Source organism: Camellia sinensis, chromosome 14, assembly GCF_055761805.1.
Source record: "Camellia sinensis isolate YWXY chromosome 14, ASM5576180v1, whole genome shotgun sequence".
Taxonomy (NCBI): domain Eukaryota; kingdom Viridiplantae; phylum Streptophyta; class Magnoliopsida; order Ericales; family Theaceae; genus Camellia; species Camellia sinensis.
In genome coordinates, this window is record NC_138974.1 from 126264183 (window position 1) to 126285025 (window position 20843).

A 20843-nucleotide genomic window follows, 5' to 3' on the forward strand; every position below is an offset into this window, starting at 1 on the left:
ATTCATAACTAAACACACAATACAAAATTTTATTCAAATCTCATAAAAAATTTTAAAAATATTTTTTATTTAAAATATAAAAATAATTGGTGAAAAAAAAACTGAACACTATCTCAATGAATGGGCTGTATGTCTGGGTTAACTAAATTTTTGCACTTAAAAAAAAGTTCAAAAAACTAAATTTTTGCACTTAAAAAAGAGTTCAAAAATGAATATGAAATTATAATTTAAAAGCTCCAAATAAATGCATCTCGATGAATGATTTTTGCACTTAAAAAAGAGTTCAAAAATGAATATAAAATTATAATTTAAAAGCTCCAAATAAATGCTATATTTGATGAAAATCTGTTCGGAACACCTGTCGAAAACACAGCCTTACTTTTTGCGAACTTTCCAAAATATGCCCAACAGAACCTAGGATAAGCCTTGCGTAAATCTCAGCCATGGGTTTTGGGGGAGAGAGAGAGAGAGAGAGAGACAGGGAGAGAGCAATACAAAAAAGAGGTGGTGACGCCAAACAGAGTGAGGGTGAAAAATGTTGATGGCCACCGGTTTCACACCCTCCGGTTGCTCTCTCAGTTTCACCAAATTCACTCTTGTCCGTTCATCGCGCCCACAATCACCACTACCACTTACCTTCTTAAGCCTCCGTACGCGCACCACCACCACCACTCTCACCCGGCGAACAAATCACAACCAAAACCGGCCGGTTTTAGTGTTTTCCGGCGGCAGCGGCGGCGGCGACGGCGGAAATGGCAGTAGCTCAGGCGGAGGCGGCGGAGGAGGAGGAGGAGGTGGAGAAGGGGAGGGATTCGAAGGGAACAAGAAGGAGGCTATTCTGGCTTTGGCAGAGATGGGGCGGTCGTTGGACAGCATTCCTAAGGATTTAGCGGCGGCGATCGAGTCTGGAAAAATACCGGGATCCATAGTTCTGCGGTACTTTGAGCTCGAGAAATCGCCACTGTTTCGTTGGTTGCTTCAGTTCGGTGGCTTTAAGGAGCGGTTGTTGGCTGATGATCTCTTCTTCGCCAAAGTCGCCATGGAGTGTGGTGTTGGGATCTTCACTAAGGTATTCTCTTTTTCTCGCTTGAGTGTGTTCTGTTTTTTAATTTGTATATTAGTGTAGATACTTGGTTTTTGATTTTCAATGCCATGATTTTGTGATCCAATGTCGCAAATTGTAATTGTGGTTTGATTGATTGATTAATACGTTAAGAAGGAAATGTTTATTGAATAATTTCCTATTCATTCAAGATTTACCAAAGGGGAAATATTTATTTAATTGTTGCTCAACTCAAGCAATCTTTCTATCCAACTGCTCCAAGAAATTGGAGCCACTTTTTGCACATCATCAGTCCTCTCTACTTGGTGAGAGCTTGACCTCGAGTTTAAGTACGGATAAAGCGGTTCGTTAGCATGATACTATATATGCTTGGCTTCAACCTGTTGTGCGTGCCCATCGAAAACTTATTTTTGTGCAAGTAAATCATCACTGAATCTCTTTCCTTGAATACTTTAGTAGCCTCCTTATACCTGGCATTGGTTTTTTCTAGCTTCTATTTTACTTCATCCTGCACTATTTCAGCTCGCTTCAGGGCCAGCCCTGAATTTTCAGAGGCCTAAGGCGAAACCCAACAAAGGGGCCTATATTCACAAAAATAGGCGAAACCCAAAAAGGGGGCCTATATTCACAAAAATAAAGATAAAAATCATCCTATTTGGCACCACTGCGCCGATTAATACCAAAATAAATATCAAAATATATTCATTCTAAAATACAAAAAAGAAAAAAAGAAAAAAAAGTTACGAAAAAGGTATAGTTCAAATCAACAAAACAAACTAATTAATCAACAATTCTAATTAATGAAATGTTTCAGCGGTGTGAAACATACATAAATTATTTCACATTGTGTTAAATTGAAGAGTGAGATAATAATTTTGCTTCACCACTAGTGTGAAACAAACATAAATGAAAAGAAAACTTGACTATATAATCAATTTTTCACACAAAACACACCAATCCACTCACTATCTGATATCTTATAGTAAAGAAATTAAGGAACACAATTTAATGAAACAAATTTAGGGCAAAAAATTTTTAGAAACTTTGTTCAATTAAAATATGATAAAGACATAGGGTAAAAAAATTATATTAAAATTATTTATTCCATTAAAATCGGATAGTTTATGAGAGAAAAATTTGGGCAAAAATATTACTTGTATATGTTTTAATTCATTTTATTTTATTTTTTTCAATTGGGCCTTACCACATTTGTGATTAAATGATTTTTTTAGTTGGGCCCAATAGAATTTTTTGGAACCCTTTAGACTAGCTCTAAACAATAAAAACAAATTGGGCCTATTTAAATTTTGATATACTACTCCTATCGAATTTGGGGGCCCTATTTTTGGGCCAAATTTTGGGGCCTAAGGCACAAGCCTTAGTGGACTTAGCTCAAGGCCGGCCCTGGCTCGCTTAGACATGACTTTAGCTACAATACTCACGTTTGGACCTCGTGGAAAACGAACCAAGTCCACTGCATGCCTTGGGGGTGTCACATAAACCACAGAGAAAGGTGATTTTCTAATGGCACCATGAACTGCACTGTTGTAGGAGAACTCGTCTTGTGGCAAAGGATGATCCCGTTGTCTCAACTTGTCTCTACATATGCTTTTGACCAACTTCCCTAGAGTTCTGTTAATTACCTTTGTCTAACCATCCATTTGTGCGTGTGCGGTAGAGCTATGATTTAATGAATTGCGAAACATCTTCCACAAAGTCACCCAAAAATGGTGAAGAAACTTTATGTCACAGTCGGAAGTAATGGAAGTGTACTTCATGCAAACAAACAGCCTCCTAAAAAAGCAACCTTGCCAGATGAGATGTGCTTGACGTCTTTTGGTAAGAAATGAAGTGAGCCATATTAGAAAACCTGTTGACAATTACAAAGATAGGATCTTAGTTGCACGAAGTGGGAGCGGGGGCGGGAGCAAGGAAGCGTGAGCCGATAGAAGTTTCTTAAGTTGGGAGCGCCTCGGGGAGCGGTAATATATATATATTTTAATACACATTAGAAGTTTTTTTATAAATATTTTTATTTTAATACACATTAATTATTTTTTTATTTATTATATTTTTTAAATAATGTGTTATTGTTAATTTATTTTATTTTATTTTACATATATTTATTTGTGTTTTTTTATTAATATGTATAATATATACTCATATATATATATAATATTTATATGTGTTAATGTTTTTATTTATTTATATATATTATAAAGATTATATATATTAATATTTTTATTTTTTTAATTAATGTTTTTTTATTATATATATTAAATAATAATTTGTTAATTTTTTTTTTAAATATATATATTTATATAAAGATTATATATGTTTTATCTTATATATATATTACTTAGAATCATACATATCAGGCGAGAGAGAGTGAGCACGACTGAGAGAAGGAAAAACGAAGGAGAAGACGATGACGATCAACAAGAAAGAGGCGATCTGCGAGAGCGAGAGAGAGAGAGACGAATTGCGAGAGAGAGAGAGAAAGACGATCTGCCAGAGAGAGAGACGATCTGCCAGAGACGATCTGCGAGAGCGAGAGAGAGAGACGATCTGCCAGAGAGAGAAGAAAAACGAAGCATAGAAGCAGGACATACCTAGACCAGAGATGACCTTCAAGTTCTTCACCTTCTTTCTCCTCTCTCTTTGTTGACCAACAAGTTAGGGTTTTTGTTCATAGCCACCAACGATCCCATCTTGGACAGGATCGTGTTTCTCTCTCTACAGAAACGCGATCCTTACACGTTTCTTTCTAAGAAACACGGAATCGCGTTTCTTACAAAGATTCGTGTACTGGTTGCACGATTCCTGCAACTAAGGATAGGATGTACTTCTCGTTTGGTGTGAGAGAGACCCAACACCCCAACACAATGTCTAGAGGCAAGTCTTTCCAAATATTGTTTGGAAATTGGAATAGGTAAAGACATAATGGCTAGTGTTTTGAGACTAACTCTTACATTCCTCACACATGTAGCACTTTCTCACAAAGTTCGTAACATCTCACTTCAATTGAGGCTAAAAGTAAAAGTTAACACTCCTCTAAACTTGCTACAGTCTTGTCCCTTCCAAGTCCCCACTTAATCCTCTACAATGAAGGTCTCAATTAGCTTCTCCCACAAAGATATTTTGGGAATGAAAGACAATTTCCTTGAATAAGTATCCCTTGGTCTCATGGAAATCACTAATAGGTTGCTCTCTTCACATTTAACCCATATCTCCTTAAAGTTTTCATTTTCTTGGTAGAGCTCCTTCAAGAACTCAAATCCCACGTCCTCATGAGCCAAAATTATTAGCAAATTAGCACGATGGCTCAATGCATTTGCTATTACTTTGTTAAAAGTCCTTGAATTGTGTCGAATGGTGGAAGGAAATTTATGCTGAAGTTATCTGTATATTATGTGAGGAATAGGAAATCTTTACTTGATAGTGATTTTGTTGATAGCTCAACTGTTAGTACACATATGTCAACTATCATATTTCTTTGGTGTCAATAGAGTTGGAATGACACACGGATATGAGCTTTCACAAATAAACCCCTTTTGCATCAATTCTTCAACCTTCTTTCTCAAAATTGCATTCTCCTTTGGGCTCATCTGGTAGTGCGGTAAGTTTGACAAACTTGCTCCTGGTACAAAATCAATATGATGTTGTATGCCTAGCATTGGTGGCAATTCATTAGGCAGCTTATTAACTGTCAGTTCTTTAAATTTCTCCAGCCATGGTTGTACTTTCTTTGGGACCAACATATTGCTTTCCCTATCTTTTTAATTACCATAGTCTTCACAACCATAGCATATACCTTTTGTGAAGTCTTAATATTTGTCATGAATTCTGCTTCTCAATGGGCTATGGTAAGAAAAAGATTGCCCTTATATTTTAGAAGGTTTGGACACTATTTGTTGTGGTGAAAGAAACATAACAATTTTATGGGTCCCCCACAAAAACAAATAAGTGTTTATTTCGTCCCCTAAACCTGACATCCACATCAAATTGTCAAGGTCTACCCAACAATATGTGGCTAGCAGCCATGTCAATCTCATCACAAACATTTTCCTTACAATGATTGCCAATAGAAATAGGAACTCAGTAAATTTCAGTTACTTTTGTTGTCAGGTCCCTCTTGATCCACCCAATGTTGGAAGGATTGACATATGGCTCAATCGGCAATTTATTTGCAACACCATCCATGTTCAAATCACAAACCTTTTGACTAATAGAACAACAAGAGCGAATAATATTACGGTGATAATGTCCTTTTTCTTTGGCGTGAATAAACTGTTTGTCTTTGGCGTGCATCATACATTTGACTAGTTCTCCATCCTCTATGACGAGCTCACCCTCATCATTAGGATAATCGTACTCTGCACCCCATCAACTCCACAGTCATTATCCTTCTCTAGTAGGCTGATTGGCCTCTGCTTTGGAGAAACATTAGAATGGTGGCTGAGTTAGCTACACCTATGGCACTTGTTTGTTGCCAACTTGGCATAAGGTTTTGGGTTTCGCAGAGCATCTCTATTGGTGCCTTCTCCATTGCACCCCTGGGTAGGTTTGTTGCTGTTGATGTTTGGACCCCTAACTTGGCTTTGAGAGTCACATTGTGTGCTTCTTCCACAATTGATAAAACCTGCAACCCAATCTTCTCCTAGATGGATGACTTCAACTTGTTGAGATACTCTGTCTTCAAATTATTACGATTTGGAAGTCTAGAAAATTTGGCAGTGTAGGTAAACACAAACTTGGACCCTTATGAGCAATTATGACATAACTGGACAAATATTGCTCATAATTTGGCAATAGAAATATGTCAATGACAAATTGCTTCATTAGTCACCATGTTCTTTTGGATTCCTTTCCTTGTCGTTGTCTGGTTTCTCTATAGCCAAAGAAGCATGGATACGGATACGTGACATGACACGATGCGACACGAACATGCCGACATGCTAATTTTCAAAAAATGCAGAACACGACATGTGGGGGACACACATGGAATATATAATTTTATATATTTATTATATGTCATATATATATATATATATGGATATTTAATTCAAAGATAATAAAAAAAAAACAATATGATACTAATTTCTATAAATTTATATGATTTTTCTTTTATTATTGTATTTCAAGTTATTTTGTTCAAACTTGTAATTACTTTTACTTGTGTTTAGTCGACAGCCACGTGTCTAAGAGATAGACACATGTGTTCTCCACGTGTCCGAAGAGTGCCCAGGTTTTTAAAAAAAAAAAAAAAAAATAGGACACGTTTTGAGGAGTGTTGGACACATTTCGGAAAGTGTTCAAAGAGTGTTAGAGTCTGACAAGAACATGACACGGATATATCACCTTCATAGAAGTGCCCGTGCTTCTTAGTCTACAACTAATTCTGCCAAACTACAACACCGCTGTTCAATTTGTAGGTGGCCAATTTCACCATCTTTGACTCAAAAACCTCCATTATCCCATTGAATCATTCAACATCGGAAACTCACTCAAGCAAAATCTTCAATATATAGATTTCCATTGAATTGGAAAATATCGACCTATCAAAAATATCGACCTTCAAATGATAGTCATTGATCCATAGTTGTTGTTTCCTTGGTTGGCGATCTATATAATCCTTTTCAGCCTTTGGTTCAGATTCTTCATTGTCTAAAGGATACTATGCTAGATGTCTCAAAGCATTGGCGTAGGGTGAATCCTTTGGCACGTACTCTGCCCTGGTTACTAGGTTGGCAGTGAGTGACACTTTCAGCACATGCCGGATCAACCACTAATGGTTTGTTCTCTTGAAGACTTCTTACAAAGTACTGACTCCTAGATAAAAAAAAGAAAAAAAAGAAAAAAGAAAGTACCGGCTCCATGATCATCATTGATAGGGTTTGTGTATTCTTCTATGTCTCGTGTCATTGAGCAAGACAAATCCTTGCTTTGATACCCGCTTGATGCACTACATATCATTCTGGTAGATAAAAGGGATTCTCAAATCCATGAGAAAGAAAAAAACATTGAATCCACAAGAAAAGCTCATAGTATTATTGATGAAAAATTATTTTTCCCTTGGTATTTATACTAAACCATGTCTTGGAGACCAATCAATTTGAAAATTGGGAAATAACCTAAATCTTGCTAATCAAGAAAAGCAATAAAGGAAAGGATTTATTCTTGCTAATCAAGTAAAACAAATAAGGAAAGTTTTATCTTTGCTAAACACAAGTTATCCAATTGCTCCAATAAATTTTAACCCACTTGTTCTACGTTAGTTCACAATAAGTTGCTCTCCATATAAGTTTGAATTACATTTGGAGAAAAATGTTTATGGTGAGCAAAACATTTATGATGAGCAGGTCATGAATAGAAATAAATTTTACTAAAGTATAAGTAGAAGTGAAATCTAATTTGTTGGATTTTATGAAGTCTTTTGAGAGAAAAGAGGTGCATAGGTTGTCTTTGTTTTTTTTTGTTTTTTGTGTTTGTATACAAGTGGCATTCCCTTTGATGCACTTTCATATTAAGTTTTGTACTTATTATGAAAATTAGTTGAACTTACTGCATGCATGTGTTTCTTTGACATTAGTAACTATTATATGGAACATATTCCTGATACAAAGATGACAGAAAAATATATGTATTGAATTGAATAATAACTAAACCTGAAGTACAATATGAATGGGGAAACAACCAAAACCCTAGAAGCCTAATTACAGATAATAAGACTAAACTACTGTTAATGAAACCCTAAAAGCCTAATTCGACTAAACTACCCTTAATGACTAAACTAAATAACAAGAACATAGACATAAGATATTTTACAATTCCAACTTCTCTGACATTTCAGTAAAATTTTCCTTTTCCTCCAAAACATTTTCCTCATTGTTTTTGTGTGTTTAATCATGTAATAAATCCTATGAAGCACGGACACGGACATGGACACGGACACCGACACGGGACACAACAATTTCCAAAATATGGAGACACGGACATGGACACAAATATGGCGGGGGACACGGCAAATTTTTTATTTTATATATTTTTATGTGTTATGTAGATTCATATTACATTCATCCTAAATTAAAAATAACAAATACTAACATAGTAATATTAACTCAATAAATATAACTACTGCATTTAAACAAATTAATAGATGATTCATTCACAAAAAAGTTATAATAAACGATAACAAGAACCAAGATGAGAAGGGACAAACATTCAACATCCAACATCCAACAATATTCTTCACAAAAACACTAAATAAAAGAGGCAAAAGAAGGAAAAAAAAAAAAAAAAAAAGTGAGCCCCGCCCTGTCCCATGCCGTGTATATAGACACACGTGTCCCCGCCGTGTCCCCTACAAAAAAATCATTAAATTAAAGGGACACGCCATGCGTGTCCCGGATGTGTTACCGTGTCCCCGTGTTGGACACTGCCACGGCATCGATTTTGGAGTGTCCAAGCTTCATAGAATAAATTCAAGTGGGATAGATCCAATTATATTAATGTTTGGGTCTTGCTAACGACAGGCCAAGGACTGTTAATAAGAACCACATAAAACCAAAATATTTATAACCCTAATACATTTTGCATATCCCAAGACACTTTTACATATTTTTATTCGTTCTTTATGTATTTCAATACACTTTTTACATATTTTTCAACACCAACAACAGCCTTTAGAGCTGTTTTCAGCATTTTCCTATTTTAATCTTGGAAGCCAAGTGCAAAGAATAATTCACACTTATCTCCTAGGAATCAAAGTGTGATCTGTTTATTTTCCTATGGTGTTGATCTTCATGAACATAAACTTGTCAGCGGCACGTGTGTTCATTTTGCTTTTTATTATGATTTTCAAAGGCTTAAACCACTTAAGGCACTTATGATTCATGCTCTTTGGATTAGGATAGGCCAATTATGCAACTTAGGGCTACCTGGGCTTATTGAACCTGCAACAAGCTTCAGTCAAGCATTGCCGTTGTCTATAACAGTACAAGCTGAACTTTATCACCTTTGTCAAAAAAAAAAAAAAGAAAAAAAGAAAAAAGAAAACGAACGGAGAATAAAAGAAGAAAAGTACCTTCTTTCTTTATTTCATATTCCCCCCTTTCTTTCTTTCTTCTTCTTCTTCTTCATTTTTTTTTTTAATTTTTAAATTTAGCTGGTAACTAGCTATAATAAGAAATGGTTTTAAGTACAAAGTTCAAGAGGAGCATACTATCTTAGTACCTTTACAAGCAGTAGTAATATACTGCTTAAAACGATGAAAACTAGTGAAAAATGGTTGTGATGAAGAATTACTCTGTATCTGTGCTAATTAAAAAGAAAAGAAAAAAAAATAAAAATTAGTGCATCAATGCTATCGTTTTGTCTAAGTTATATTCCCCCGTCTACCTAGTTCTCCCACCTCTACCCTATTTATTCTGGCTATAGAATATTTGTCTGAATGGACATAATCTTTTATTTTTATTTTTATTTTTGTTTTTTTTCTCCAGACGGCTGCTGAGTATGAAAGGCGAAGAGAGAAATTTTTTAAGGAGCTGGAATTTGTTTGTGCGGATGTGGTATGATCTTTTATGATTAATTTGTCTAATATATTTTCATTTTTGTTACATTGGGCTGCTGAGTTCAATTCAAAATTATTTAAACTCATAATTAAAGGATAATTGGTCCATTAAAATTTTAGTGCCTGCCAGTTTTTCCTATATTTCTCAACTCTTGGGTTTGAATAGCTAGCAAGAATAGGGGACATTCATTTGCATTTTATTATACTAGGATTCATCTTTACAGGCAATGGATTTTTTTCTTTTAAAAAAAAAAAAAAAAAAATTTATGAAACTTTCTTTTTTTTTTTTTCCATGTTATACCTTCAAGCCCTCTTCTTTTTGTTTTCTTAATGGACTTAGGTTGTTCCTTCTTTTTATTTTTTATTTATTTTTATTTTTTTAAATTATGCATTTGAAGTAGTGAAGAAATCAAGGATGAAATATGAAGATATCTTTTTTAATGCAAAATCTAGGTTTCATATCAAAGGTAAACCACACCAAACCAAACTAAGCCAAACCAAGCCTTGTGTCCCAATCAATTGGGGTTGGCTAAATCAATATTTTTTTCTCCATTGTGCTCTATCAAATTACATATGCTCAGTTAAATTAACTAACTTCGTATGTTCTTTTTTACAACATCCCTTGTCAATGTAAGTTTTCTCCTCCCCATTGCGTTTCCATTAACCATGATTCTATTGAACTTCCTTATGTTGCCTCTACCTGTCTTTTTTGTACATGACCAAAACATCATAGTTTTTTATCTCTCAACTTGTCTTCAATTTGTGTTGTTCTTACCATTTCACGAATGTATTCATTTTTAATTCTTCCTTTTTCGATCTTACCACACATCCACTTCAAAATCCTCATCTTGGCTATACTCACTTTACTTATGTGTTGTTTTTTAGTTGCCCAATATTTTGTCCAGTAAAGTATTTCTGGCCGTATAGCTTTCTTATAATTTTTTTTTTCAATTTCGTTGGTATACCATATATGTTGATCACATAGACATAATATGATGGAAGCATTTCTCACTTTAGCCAACCTACATTATATTGGCCACATAATTTCTATCTTCTCCATCTTTATTAATAATCAAATATAGATAACGGATTTATTCACTCTTTAAGTATCTCCTGATTTTCAATCTCTACTCCTCCATGATTTCTACCTGTAATGTTTCCATATTAAAGTAAAGTTTATTTTATTTTATTTTCATTTTCTCTATTTACTTTTTGTGGTGGTTTGGGCTAGATGATATTCATAAATTGATTGTCCTCTTGTGTAACATCTACTCTTGAACTTGCGTAGCCATTAATCTTGAATATGCATCTTTTATGGGCGAATTACACTAATAGTCCCTATAGTTTGAGGCTTGTGTCACTTTGGTTCATGACTTTTCAATTGTGACACATTTGATTCTGAATTTTGAATCTTGTTTCAAATAAGGACAATTAAGATACCATTGCTCAATTTCAAGGGCAAAATTGTCAATTTGATAAAATATAAACTAATTTGACAAAAATAAATGTCAAAAAAATATTTTTGAATTTTCAAAAATTATTTCTACTCACTAAAGATAAAATTATGTAAAATTGATAAATTTTTTACACATTTATTTATTTATTTCTTTTACCAAATTAATTTTTATTATGTGTTTGGATGATGATCATGTAATGGATTGTTTTTATTTTCATTAAATTAGTTTTTATTTTTTCAAAAGTCAAACATTTGATTTCATTATTAAACTAATTGATTAAATAAAAAAATTCCAAAACTAAAAATATTTCATATATTAAATATATCAATTACACATTAAAAGCCTAACAACCATACATTACATGATTATTATCCAAACACATAATAAAAATTAATTTGGTAAAAAAATAAATAAATAAATGTGTAAAAGATTTATCAATTTGACATATTTTTATCTTTGGTGGGTAGAAATAATTTTTTAAAATTCAAAATTATTTTTTTGACATTTATTTTTGTCAAATTAGTTTATATTTTGTCAAATTAGTTTATATTTTATCAAATTGATGATTTTGCTCTTGAAATTGAGTAATGGTATATTCAATTATCCTTATTTGGAACAAGATTCAAAATTCAAGATCAAATGTTTCACAATTAAATCAGGGACCAAAGTGACACAAGTCCCAAACTATAGGGACCGTTGGTATAATTCGCCCCGCCCATCTTTTATTGTTAATAGTTCTAATTTGTTTTCTGCTTAGGTGATGGCCATAATTGCTGATTTCATGCTTGTCTACCTTCCTGCTCCTACTGTTTCACTCCGTCCACCTGTTGCAGTCAACGCTGGATCCATTGCTAAATTCTTTTATAATTGCCCTGATAATGCATTTCAGGTTACTGTTTTGCCCTTTTAACTAATGTATTGAGTTTGAATTTTGTAAAGATAATATATATATACACGTGTGTTATTTTGGTGCATATTATTAATTATCTAGTCCACAAATCCTCGCTCTAGGTTGCTCTGGCCGGAACTTCGTATACATTTTTGCAGAGAATTGGTGCAATAGTTGTAAGGAGCTTTTTCTTTCTTCTTTTCTTAACTAGCATATTTGTTTTGAGAAATTCAAAATATTTAGAGTTAAATGACAATCTACTACTTCCTTGTTTGGATTTGTTTTACAGCGCAACGGGGCAAAGCTTTTTGTAGTTGGCACCGCTTCATCCCTGGTAAATTTAACTTTTCCTTTTTTCTTAAATATATATATATATATATATTTTTGTAGATTAAGACCTATGATACGGGTATGTTATGGGTACGCAAATACAACAATACTTAAAAAAATAGGATATGGGTATAGTCGGGGTATGTCTATAATTTTTCATTTTTCATTTTATAATTTGTAATGGTGCATGATAGATAACAATCAGAAAATGAAACGCAAAAAAAATAAATGCTGATCCTCAGTGTTGTGTTGAGTGTTGAGCGTCAACCCTAATTGGTTGATTGCTGCTGCAGACAGTGAATGGAAGAAGCTTTGTGATTGTGACAGAGATATTGATGTAAATCTCTGTAATGGCCAAACAAAGGTCCCCAAGTGTTTCTTATATTTTGATAATTGAAAAAATACCTTTTCTTGAAAAGTTTTTAAAAGTAGGAACAGTATAATTGGTTTAGTGCCTCTATACCAAACCAAACCAAACCAAGCCTTAAGTCCCATCAAATGGGGTCGGCTACATGAATCCTTCTTCTCCACGTGGCCCTATCAAAGGCCATTTCATTAGTCAAATTAAGTAGATTCATATCTCTATTTATAACGCTAGTCAACGTTAATCTAGGCCTACCCCTACCCCGTCCCCTAACACTTCCATCTATCGTTACAGCATCGCATCTCTTCACTACTGCCTCTGTTGGTCTCCGTTGAATATGACCAAACCATCTCAAACGATTCTCTCTCAACTTATCTTCTATCGGTGCTACTCCTATCCATTCCCGAATACACTCATTCCTAATCCTGTCCTGTCTAGTCTTACCACACATCCACCTTAGCATCCTCATCTCAGCCACACTCATCTTATCTACATGTTGTTTCTTGGTTGCCCAACACTCCGTCCCATACAACATAATTGGTCTAATAGCCGTTCTATAGAACTTACCTTTTAGTCTAGTGGGTATTCGTTTATCGCACAATACCCCAGACGCACTTCTCCACTTACACCATCCCGCCTTAATCCTATGGGCCACATCTGCATCAATCTCTTCCGCTGTTGTGATAATCGACCCTAAATAACGAAAATGTTCACTTTTAGGCTGTTCTTGGTTCTCAATCTTCACTTCTCCTCTGCTTTCATTGCTACTGTTACTAAATTTACACTCCATGTACTCTGTCTTAGTTCTGCTTATCCGAAATCCTTTAGATTCAAGAGCTTTTCTCCAAATCTCCAACTTTGTGTTAACTCCTTCTCTAGTCTCATCTACTAACACAATATCGTCTGCAAAAAGCATACACCATGGCACGTCATCCTGAATATTTATCGTCAACTCGTCCATAACTAAAGCAAAAAGATAAGGACTTAAGGTAAATCACGTCATATGTTTCTTCCCCTACAGTGATAGGAAATTCATTTGTTTCTCCAGCTGGCGATCTAATAGTGGTCACCACCCCTTCATACATGTCCCTAATCACGTCAATGTAGCCTTTTGTCACCCCTTTCTTCTCTAACGCCCACCATATTATATCTCGGGGTACTCTGTCATATGCTTTCTCAAGGTCGATAAACACCATATGAATGTCCCTTTTCTTTTCTTTATACTTTTCTATAACTCTCCTCAAAAGATAAATCGCTTCCATTGTTGACCTGCCAGGCATAAACCCAAATTGATTCTCTGACACCTCTATTATGTCTCGCAATCGGCGTTCCATCACCCTCTCCCACACTTTCATTATATGACACATTAGCTTAATTCCTTTATAGTTGTTACAATTCTGGACATCACCTTTATTCTTATAGATTGGCACTAAAATACTCTTCTTCCACTCATCTGGCATGTTCCTAGTTAACAAAATTTTGCTAAACAACCTAGTTAACCAAGCAACTCCCTTTTTACCCAAACACTTCCAAGCTTCAATAGGGATATCATCAGGTCCTAAAGCCTTATTTGATTTCATCTTCTTAAGTGCAATCTCTACTTCAAAGTTCCTAATCCTGCGATAGAACCTATAGTCTTGGTTTATCGTATTACTGATTATTTCTTCCCCTATTGTCGTACTTCCATGTTCCTCATTTAACAATTTCTCAAAATAATTCTTCCATTTTTCCTTAATCTCATCATCCTTCACCAATACCTTAGAATCTTCACTCTTGATGCACTTTACTTGATTAAAATCTCTTGTTTTCCTCTCCCGTATCTTAGCAAGTTTGTATACCCTCTTCTCTCCCTCCTTACTATCTAGTCTAGTGTATAGGTCATCATAAACTTTCAACTTAGTCTCTCTCACTACTTTCTTGACCTCCTTATTAGCCAATTGATAGCTCTTAAGGTTTTCCTCAGTTCTATCCTTCTGCCACTTTTTAAAGCACTCTTTTTTTGCCTTAACTACTGCTTGGACCTCTTCCCTCCACCACCAAGTTTTCCTAGAGCTGGGTCCCGTTCCTTTCGACTCTCCAAGCACTTCCCTTGAGATTCTCCTCATACAATTGGCCATCGAATTCCACATAGTGTTAGCATCACCTTCTAAGTCCCAAGTACCTTCCTTATCCATTCGATTCTTAAATATTTCTAGTTTATCCCCTTTTAAGTCCCACCATCTTGTCCTACGACGCCCACCATCCTTTCTAACTTGGTATTGCCCTCTAAAACATAAATCTAGTACCAAAATCCTATGTTGAGAGACCAGATTCTCACCAGGAATCACCTTATAATCATTGCATTTTAGGCAGTCCACTTTTCTCACTAAGAAATAATCTATTTGGCTCTTAACTAATCTACTCTTAAAGGTTATCAAATGCTCTTCCCTCTTCTTATACATAGTGTAGAAATTTAATGTATAAAGAGAAATGATAGAAATTTAATGTATAAAGAGAAATGAATGTATTATTGATTGATATAATGTTCTATTTATTACAATGATTCATGATTCCTATATATAGAAGAGGGTGAGTGTGTAGTAGGTGAGGAGTAAGTGAGGAGTAGGTGGAGAGTAGGTGAAGTAGGTGAGTGTGTAGTAGGTGGTAGTGGTAGGTGTGTAGTAGGTGGTAGGTGTGTAGTAGGTGGATTTTAACAGCCCCCGCAAACTCAAGGGGGATAGGAACTAACCAACTTGAGTTTGGAGAGAGTAACAAAACAAGAAAATACATAAAATAAAAGAGGATAGGAGACACTGTATGGTCGTGTCAGACCGTTGGTGAAGGCACTGTATAGTGGTGTCATAACGTTGTAGAGGACACTGTATGGTGGTGTCAGACTGTTGTAGCAGATAAAGTCTGGACAGTTGACGAGGTCACACCGGACCGATGGAGAAGCTAACCGGAATCAAATGTCGGGACAGTTTACAGAGTCTTGTCGGACCCATGAAGGAGCTTACCGGAATCAATGTCGGGACAGTTTACAGAGTCTTGTCGGACCCTTAAAAAATACACTGTATGATGGTGTATATAGGCTGCCCAAATATATATATATATGGATATATATAGTGAGCCCTCAAAAGTCGCGCCCTCAAAAGGCGCGCCCACTTCATCAAAAGGCGTGCCTGACAGAAAGCGTCGAGCCATCAAAAGGTGAGCCGGAGACGCGGCGAGGCACGTGAGCGACAGAGTGGCGTGTCGGCCTCGGCTATTTAACCAAGGTTGAGGCTGAGGCTGAGGCAGAAGCTGAGACAGAAAAACTGAGAGAAACCTCTGAAAAATTCTTCGTGTTCTGAGAGAGATACTCTGGAAATACTCTGGATCCAACCCTTCTCTGAAAAAACTCAGCAACCCATAACATGGCCTCGTCTTCCCGTTCAGCTACCCAGAATATGGCCTCATCTTCCCGTGGTCTGCTCACTCTCTTTCCCGACCTCAACGAGTCAACAAGAGAGATAACTGGTGCGGTGGCACTGGAACCTCAACCAAGCGCCCCGGAGTTTGCTCCGTTGAACTTTCCTATGCGGTCTGTGGAGCAAAGAATGGCAGTGCAGTCGGATGTGGAGGCCAATCAGTATACATTGAAGTCATGTGTGGAAACCATGACTGCGGTTACAAATTTGTCGAACCGGCTGTAGAGTAGGACAAATGAGGTGCAGCAGTTAAACGCCCAACTGGCTCTGCTTCAACGCATGTATAAGGATGCGCGAGCAGAGATAAGTGTGCTAAAGGCGGAAAACAAGGAGCTGAAGCGGAAGGCCACCGTGATGTTCCGATTTGGAGGGCCGCCATATAATGGAGTGGAGGAGCAGGGGGGAGTGAACGTGCTCGGTGGATTAGGAAGCACGGAGACAACACCGTCAAGGGCCGTCCAGGACGGAGGCAAGAAGAAGAGACCGGCGGCAGAGTAGAGAAGAAAAATCCCACTGTTCCGATTTGTGTTGGTTTGGTTTGGTTTGGTTTTTTTTTTTTTTTTTTTTTTTTTTTTTTTTTGTTCGCTTTTTTTTTGTGTGGTGTAAAATGGTGATCGGGGTGAGCCCCGACATGAATAAAATGAGTTTGGTGTGCAGTTCGTCTCTTCCTGTTGTTTTGTTTTTTGTTTTTGTTTTTGTTTTTTTTTTTTTGTGTGTTTGTGCAAAGAAATAATAATGGAAAAAAGGTGAAAAATAAAGTGAAAGAGAAAAAAAAAAAGAAAGAAATAATAAGAATATATGTGAAATTAAAAAACGAAAGAGTGGTTCTGCACGGATTTGTGAAAAACAGTAATGGTGTTTGGAATTATTATTATTATTATATTTTTTTTTATTTTATTGTATTTTATTTTATTGGTTCACGTGGGTTTCTTGGCCCACGGTTTGGTGAAAACCTGCCATGGGTGTGGAATTGGTTTTTTTTTTTTTTTTTTTTTTTTTTTTGTGAGAATAATAATAATAATATATTAATGGTTTGATTGTGTAAGAATAATAATAAGAATAATAATATATATTAATGGTGAAAGCATGTGCCCTGTGGGAGCAGCTGCAGATAAAGAAAAAGAGAAGATAAAATAAAATAAATAAAGGTAAAGTGGGGGTAGTTCTTTATCTCATTGTCTGTTCTTCCAGGCAACCTTGATGCTATCTTTGACCACCTATTGCCGAGGCGGGCATGAAGATCAATGACCAACTTCTCTTCCTCCTCGTTGAGTAGGCCACGCTTCAAGTCAGGGCGGAGGTAGTTAGTCCAGCGGAGGCTGCAGCTCTTGCCGCAGCGGCGGAGACCAGCGAGCTTCGGAACGGCACGCCAGCAGCAGTGGCCATTGGTGAGGATGAAACTGACGAGTTTGGCGTCTTCCTCAGCTGTCCATGGTCCTTTCTTCACCACAAATTTGTCACAGCAAGGTTTCCTTCCCATCAGCTGCTGTGTGTTAGAGATCAGTGTGTGTATGTATGCCGAGAGGTGGAGTGGCCGGTGGTGGAGCTGAAACCGGCGGAGCGGACACCATAGGAGGTGTAAAGGTATGTGTAGAAAATTCTAACGGACTAGGTTGAGGTCCGGCGGACGGCTAAGGTGAGGTTGCCGTCCGCCGGTGAAGCGAAAAATACTAGGTTCTAAACCTGCTCTGATACCATGTAGAAATTTAATGTATAAAGAGAAATGATAGAAATTTAATGTATAAAGAGAAATGAATGTATTATTGATTGATATAATGTTCTATTTATTACAATGATTCATGATTTTTTTTTTTTTTTTTTTTTTTAGAGAGAATAAATTGGCCACCACCAGGTCAGAAGCCAATGCAAAATCTAAGATTCTCTCTCCAGCCTCATTTCTGTCACCAAAACCGTATCCACCATGCACCCTTTCATAACCTACTTTATCTATGCCCACATGGCCATTAAAATCTCCACCTATAACCAGGTTCTCTCCTACGAGTATCTCCTGTAAGATCTCATCCATTTGCTCCCAAAAATCCCTCTTAGTCTGATCATCTAACCCTACTTGAGGGGTGTAAGCGCTAATAATATTCACTATATTCCCTCCAATAACTAGTTTAATTAGTATAATCCTATCTCCTTTCCTAGTGACCGCCACCACACTTTCCACAAGACTCTTGGCAATTATGATTCCTACTCCATTCCTGCGTCTATCCTTACCACGATAATAAAGTTTAAAGCCAGTATCCTCAATTTCCCTAGCTTTCTCTCCCGTCCACTTAGTTTCTTGTATGCAAGCTATACTAACTCTCCTCCTAATCATAACATCTACCAATTCTATCGTCCTACCAGTTAAGGTTCCTATGTTCCAAGTGGCTATCCTAAACCTATAGTCTTGGACTAGCTTCTTTACCCGTGCTCGTCCAGAAAAACGCGAAAACCTTTGCCCATTTTTCACCGCACCCAGGCGTCGACGCGGCACCCCTTGCTCACTTTTCGAAACACCCGGAGGCAGGCGTTTAAAAATTACATTTGTGCCTCTACAAACCCACCAAAGTACCCAAAACATACCCATCCTGTAAACACTTACCCCACAAAATTACATTTATCCCTTTTTCTTGCACTGAACATTACTCGTCTTGACATCCTCATTTTGGCTACATTTGTTTATTGTTTATGAATTTGGGCATTTTTATGTAAACAATTTCTGCCATTTACATTAGAACACGAACTTATGGTTTGGTGGGTTGGATTGCTTGAAACCTAATCTACAGTTACTACTACTAGTCTACAGTATTTAGTTGGTTCTTCAAACTGTACTAACATATACCTAAAACATCAGTCATGCTTGCCCAATAGTTTGGTAAAAGTTCAATGAAGTTTTTGCTGCATCGTGTGAATGGATTAAATAAGTTTCTCTTATTCCGAGCCTCAGACAAACTGCTCTGAGGGTTGTACACCATGCAGCCTGCATATCAGACTGAGGTTCTTATTGAGGAAGTTTGCTGCTCCTTGGAGAAACATGATATCTCTAGTTTGAGTCTCTGAAATTACCCAACTAATCCCTAGGGGTGCACAGGCCCTCTGCAAGGTCAAGTACAGTGTTATTATGATTGGTTAGTAACTTCTTATGTGTTTTGTTGAAGTTTTAACCCTGTCCCTTTACACAAATATGCAAACAAATGTGCATAGAGAGGGGAAGTGAGATAGTTGGAGGAGCAAAGCAATCAGTACGGTGTAATCTATGTAATGGATGGTCTGTTTCGCTAATTTTATGCTCATTGCATAATCATGAATGTTGTTAACACCTTACTGACATGGTCACTTACCTATTACTGGGTTTTCACATTCAGATTTTGCTGTCGACTATGGGTGGAGATGTGTATGTTTATTCATATGTTTAAAAGGTTTAGTTGGCAGGATTAGTTTCTTGATGATAATTACCCCTAACAAGTTTCAGTTTTGATTCTTTGTTTGTGTTGTCTCTCTGAATTTCTTAAAGAAGAATATGAATTTGTTCAAGTCAAAGTTTTAATTTTGAAATTTCTCTATAAAATGGATTTCATTTTTGTCCAGATTGGCACAGTTGTTACAAATGCCTTGATGGCTGCAAGGAAGTTTGTTGATAAGTCCTTTACGGATGAGGTAGAGAATGTGCCTGTATTAGCTACTAGTGTTGCCTATGGTGTCTATATGGCAGTCTCCAGCAACCTACGGTATGTTGGATTTCTGTCTTCTTATCTTTATAGTCTGCCAGATAGTTGCTTATCAATCTGAGCATTCAATATAGTGACTTCCCTTTATTATAGTAATATTCTTGTAATGATATTAAGTCCCGACTCCCAAGCTGTAATGGAGTACTCTCTCTCTCTCTCTCTCTCTCTCTCTCTCTCTCTCTCTCTCTTCCTTGCTTTTTCTACAATAGAGACAATTTTGTACCGTAAATATTTAGTTTAGGAGTTCCTAGATATAGTGAGGATATGACATTTTACTTGTAGGCACCCAAACATATGCACAAGGGAATGTATGAATAGCATAGATGTGATTGTAATCTTCTTTTCTTTTCTTTTCTTCCTATATTTCATGATTTCATCTCTTTTGTTCAAAATTAGTTCAAGTTTTGTTAATTTAATATAAACTTTTTCAACACCTTAACCTGACAAATTACAGTTTCAAATATCATGACATCCTGCATTGCACCATTTGACTCTTATTGAAAATGTGTTTAGGAGCGTTAAATTCATTTCATACTATGTTCAAGGACATTGGAAAATGGCCAAATATTTATAGTTCTCTGTTTTCCCCAGTTTTCTAGGATAAATGGTATTTTTATGTAATATCGAGCACTAAGCATGGCACTCACTTATTTTGAAGCAACCATGTCATAAAAGTAATTTAAAAGAGGAGTTTAATCTACTATCATGTGGTAAACTAGAGTTACTAGACGTTGTTATTGGGTGGATATTCATTTAGGGACATTATTGCCCTTAGTTGCCATCTTTTCTACAAGATAAGATCATGTATACATAGAAGGTACTGTATCAAACACCGACACTTGTTAGACACCTGTCTAAATGTGTTCCATTATTATTAATTTTAATTTTAATTTTTTTTTGAACCTGATATGCTTCAAATACTTGGAGGACATGTATTCATTGGTTAGACATACTAAACACATTGCAAGTTTCAGGGATATGGTTTGGATGACAATCATTA

General features: G+C 36.1%; 1 protein-coding gene across 1 annotated transcript in view; it reads left to right on the plus strand.

The window, feature by feature from the left end:
* The first annotated feature begins 319 nt into the window (after positions 1–319).
* Positions 320–20843, plus strand: part of LOC114323012 (protein RETICULATA-RELATED 4, chloroplastic) — a 31562-nt gene continuing 11038 nt past the window's right edge. The window contains exons 1-6 of the mRNA XM_028270469.2: positions 320–1069; positions 9565–9633; positions 11850–11981; positions 12104–12157; positions 12271–12315; positions 19704–19843. Of these exons, the coding sequence (XP_028126270.2) occupies positions 536–1069; positions 9565–9633; positions 11850–11981; positions 12104–12157; positions 12271–12315; positions 19704–19843 (974 nt within the window). The 5' untranslated portion in view covers positions 320–535. The remainder of the gene's footprint in view (positions 1070–9564; positions 9634–11849; positions 11982–12103; positions 12158–12270; positions 12316–19703; positions 19844–20843) is intronic.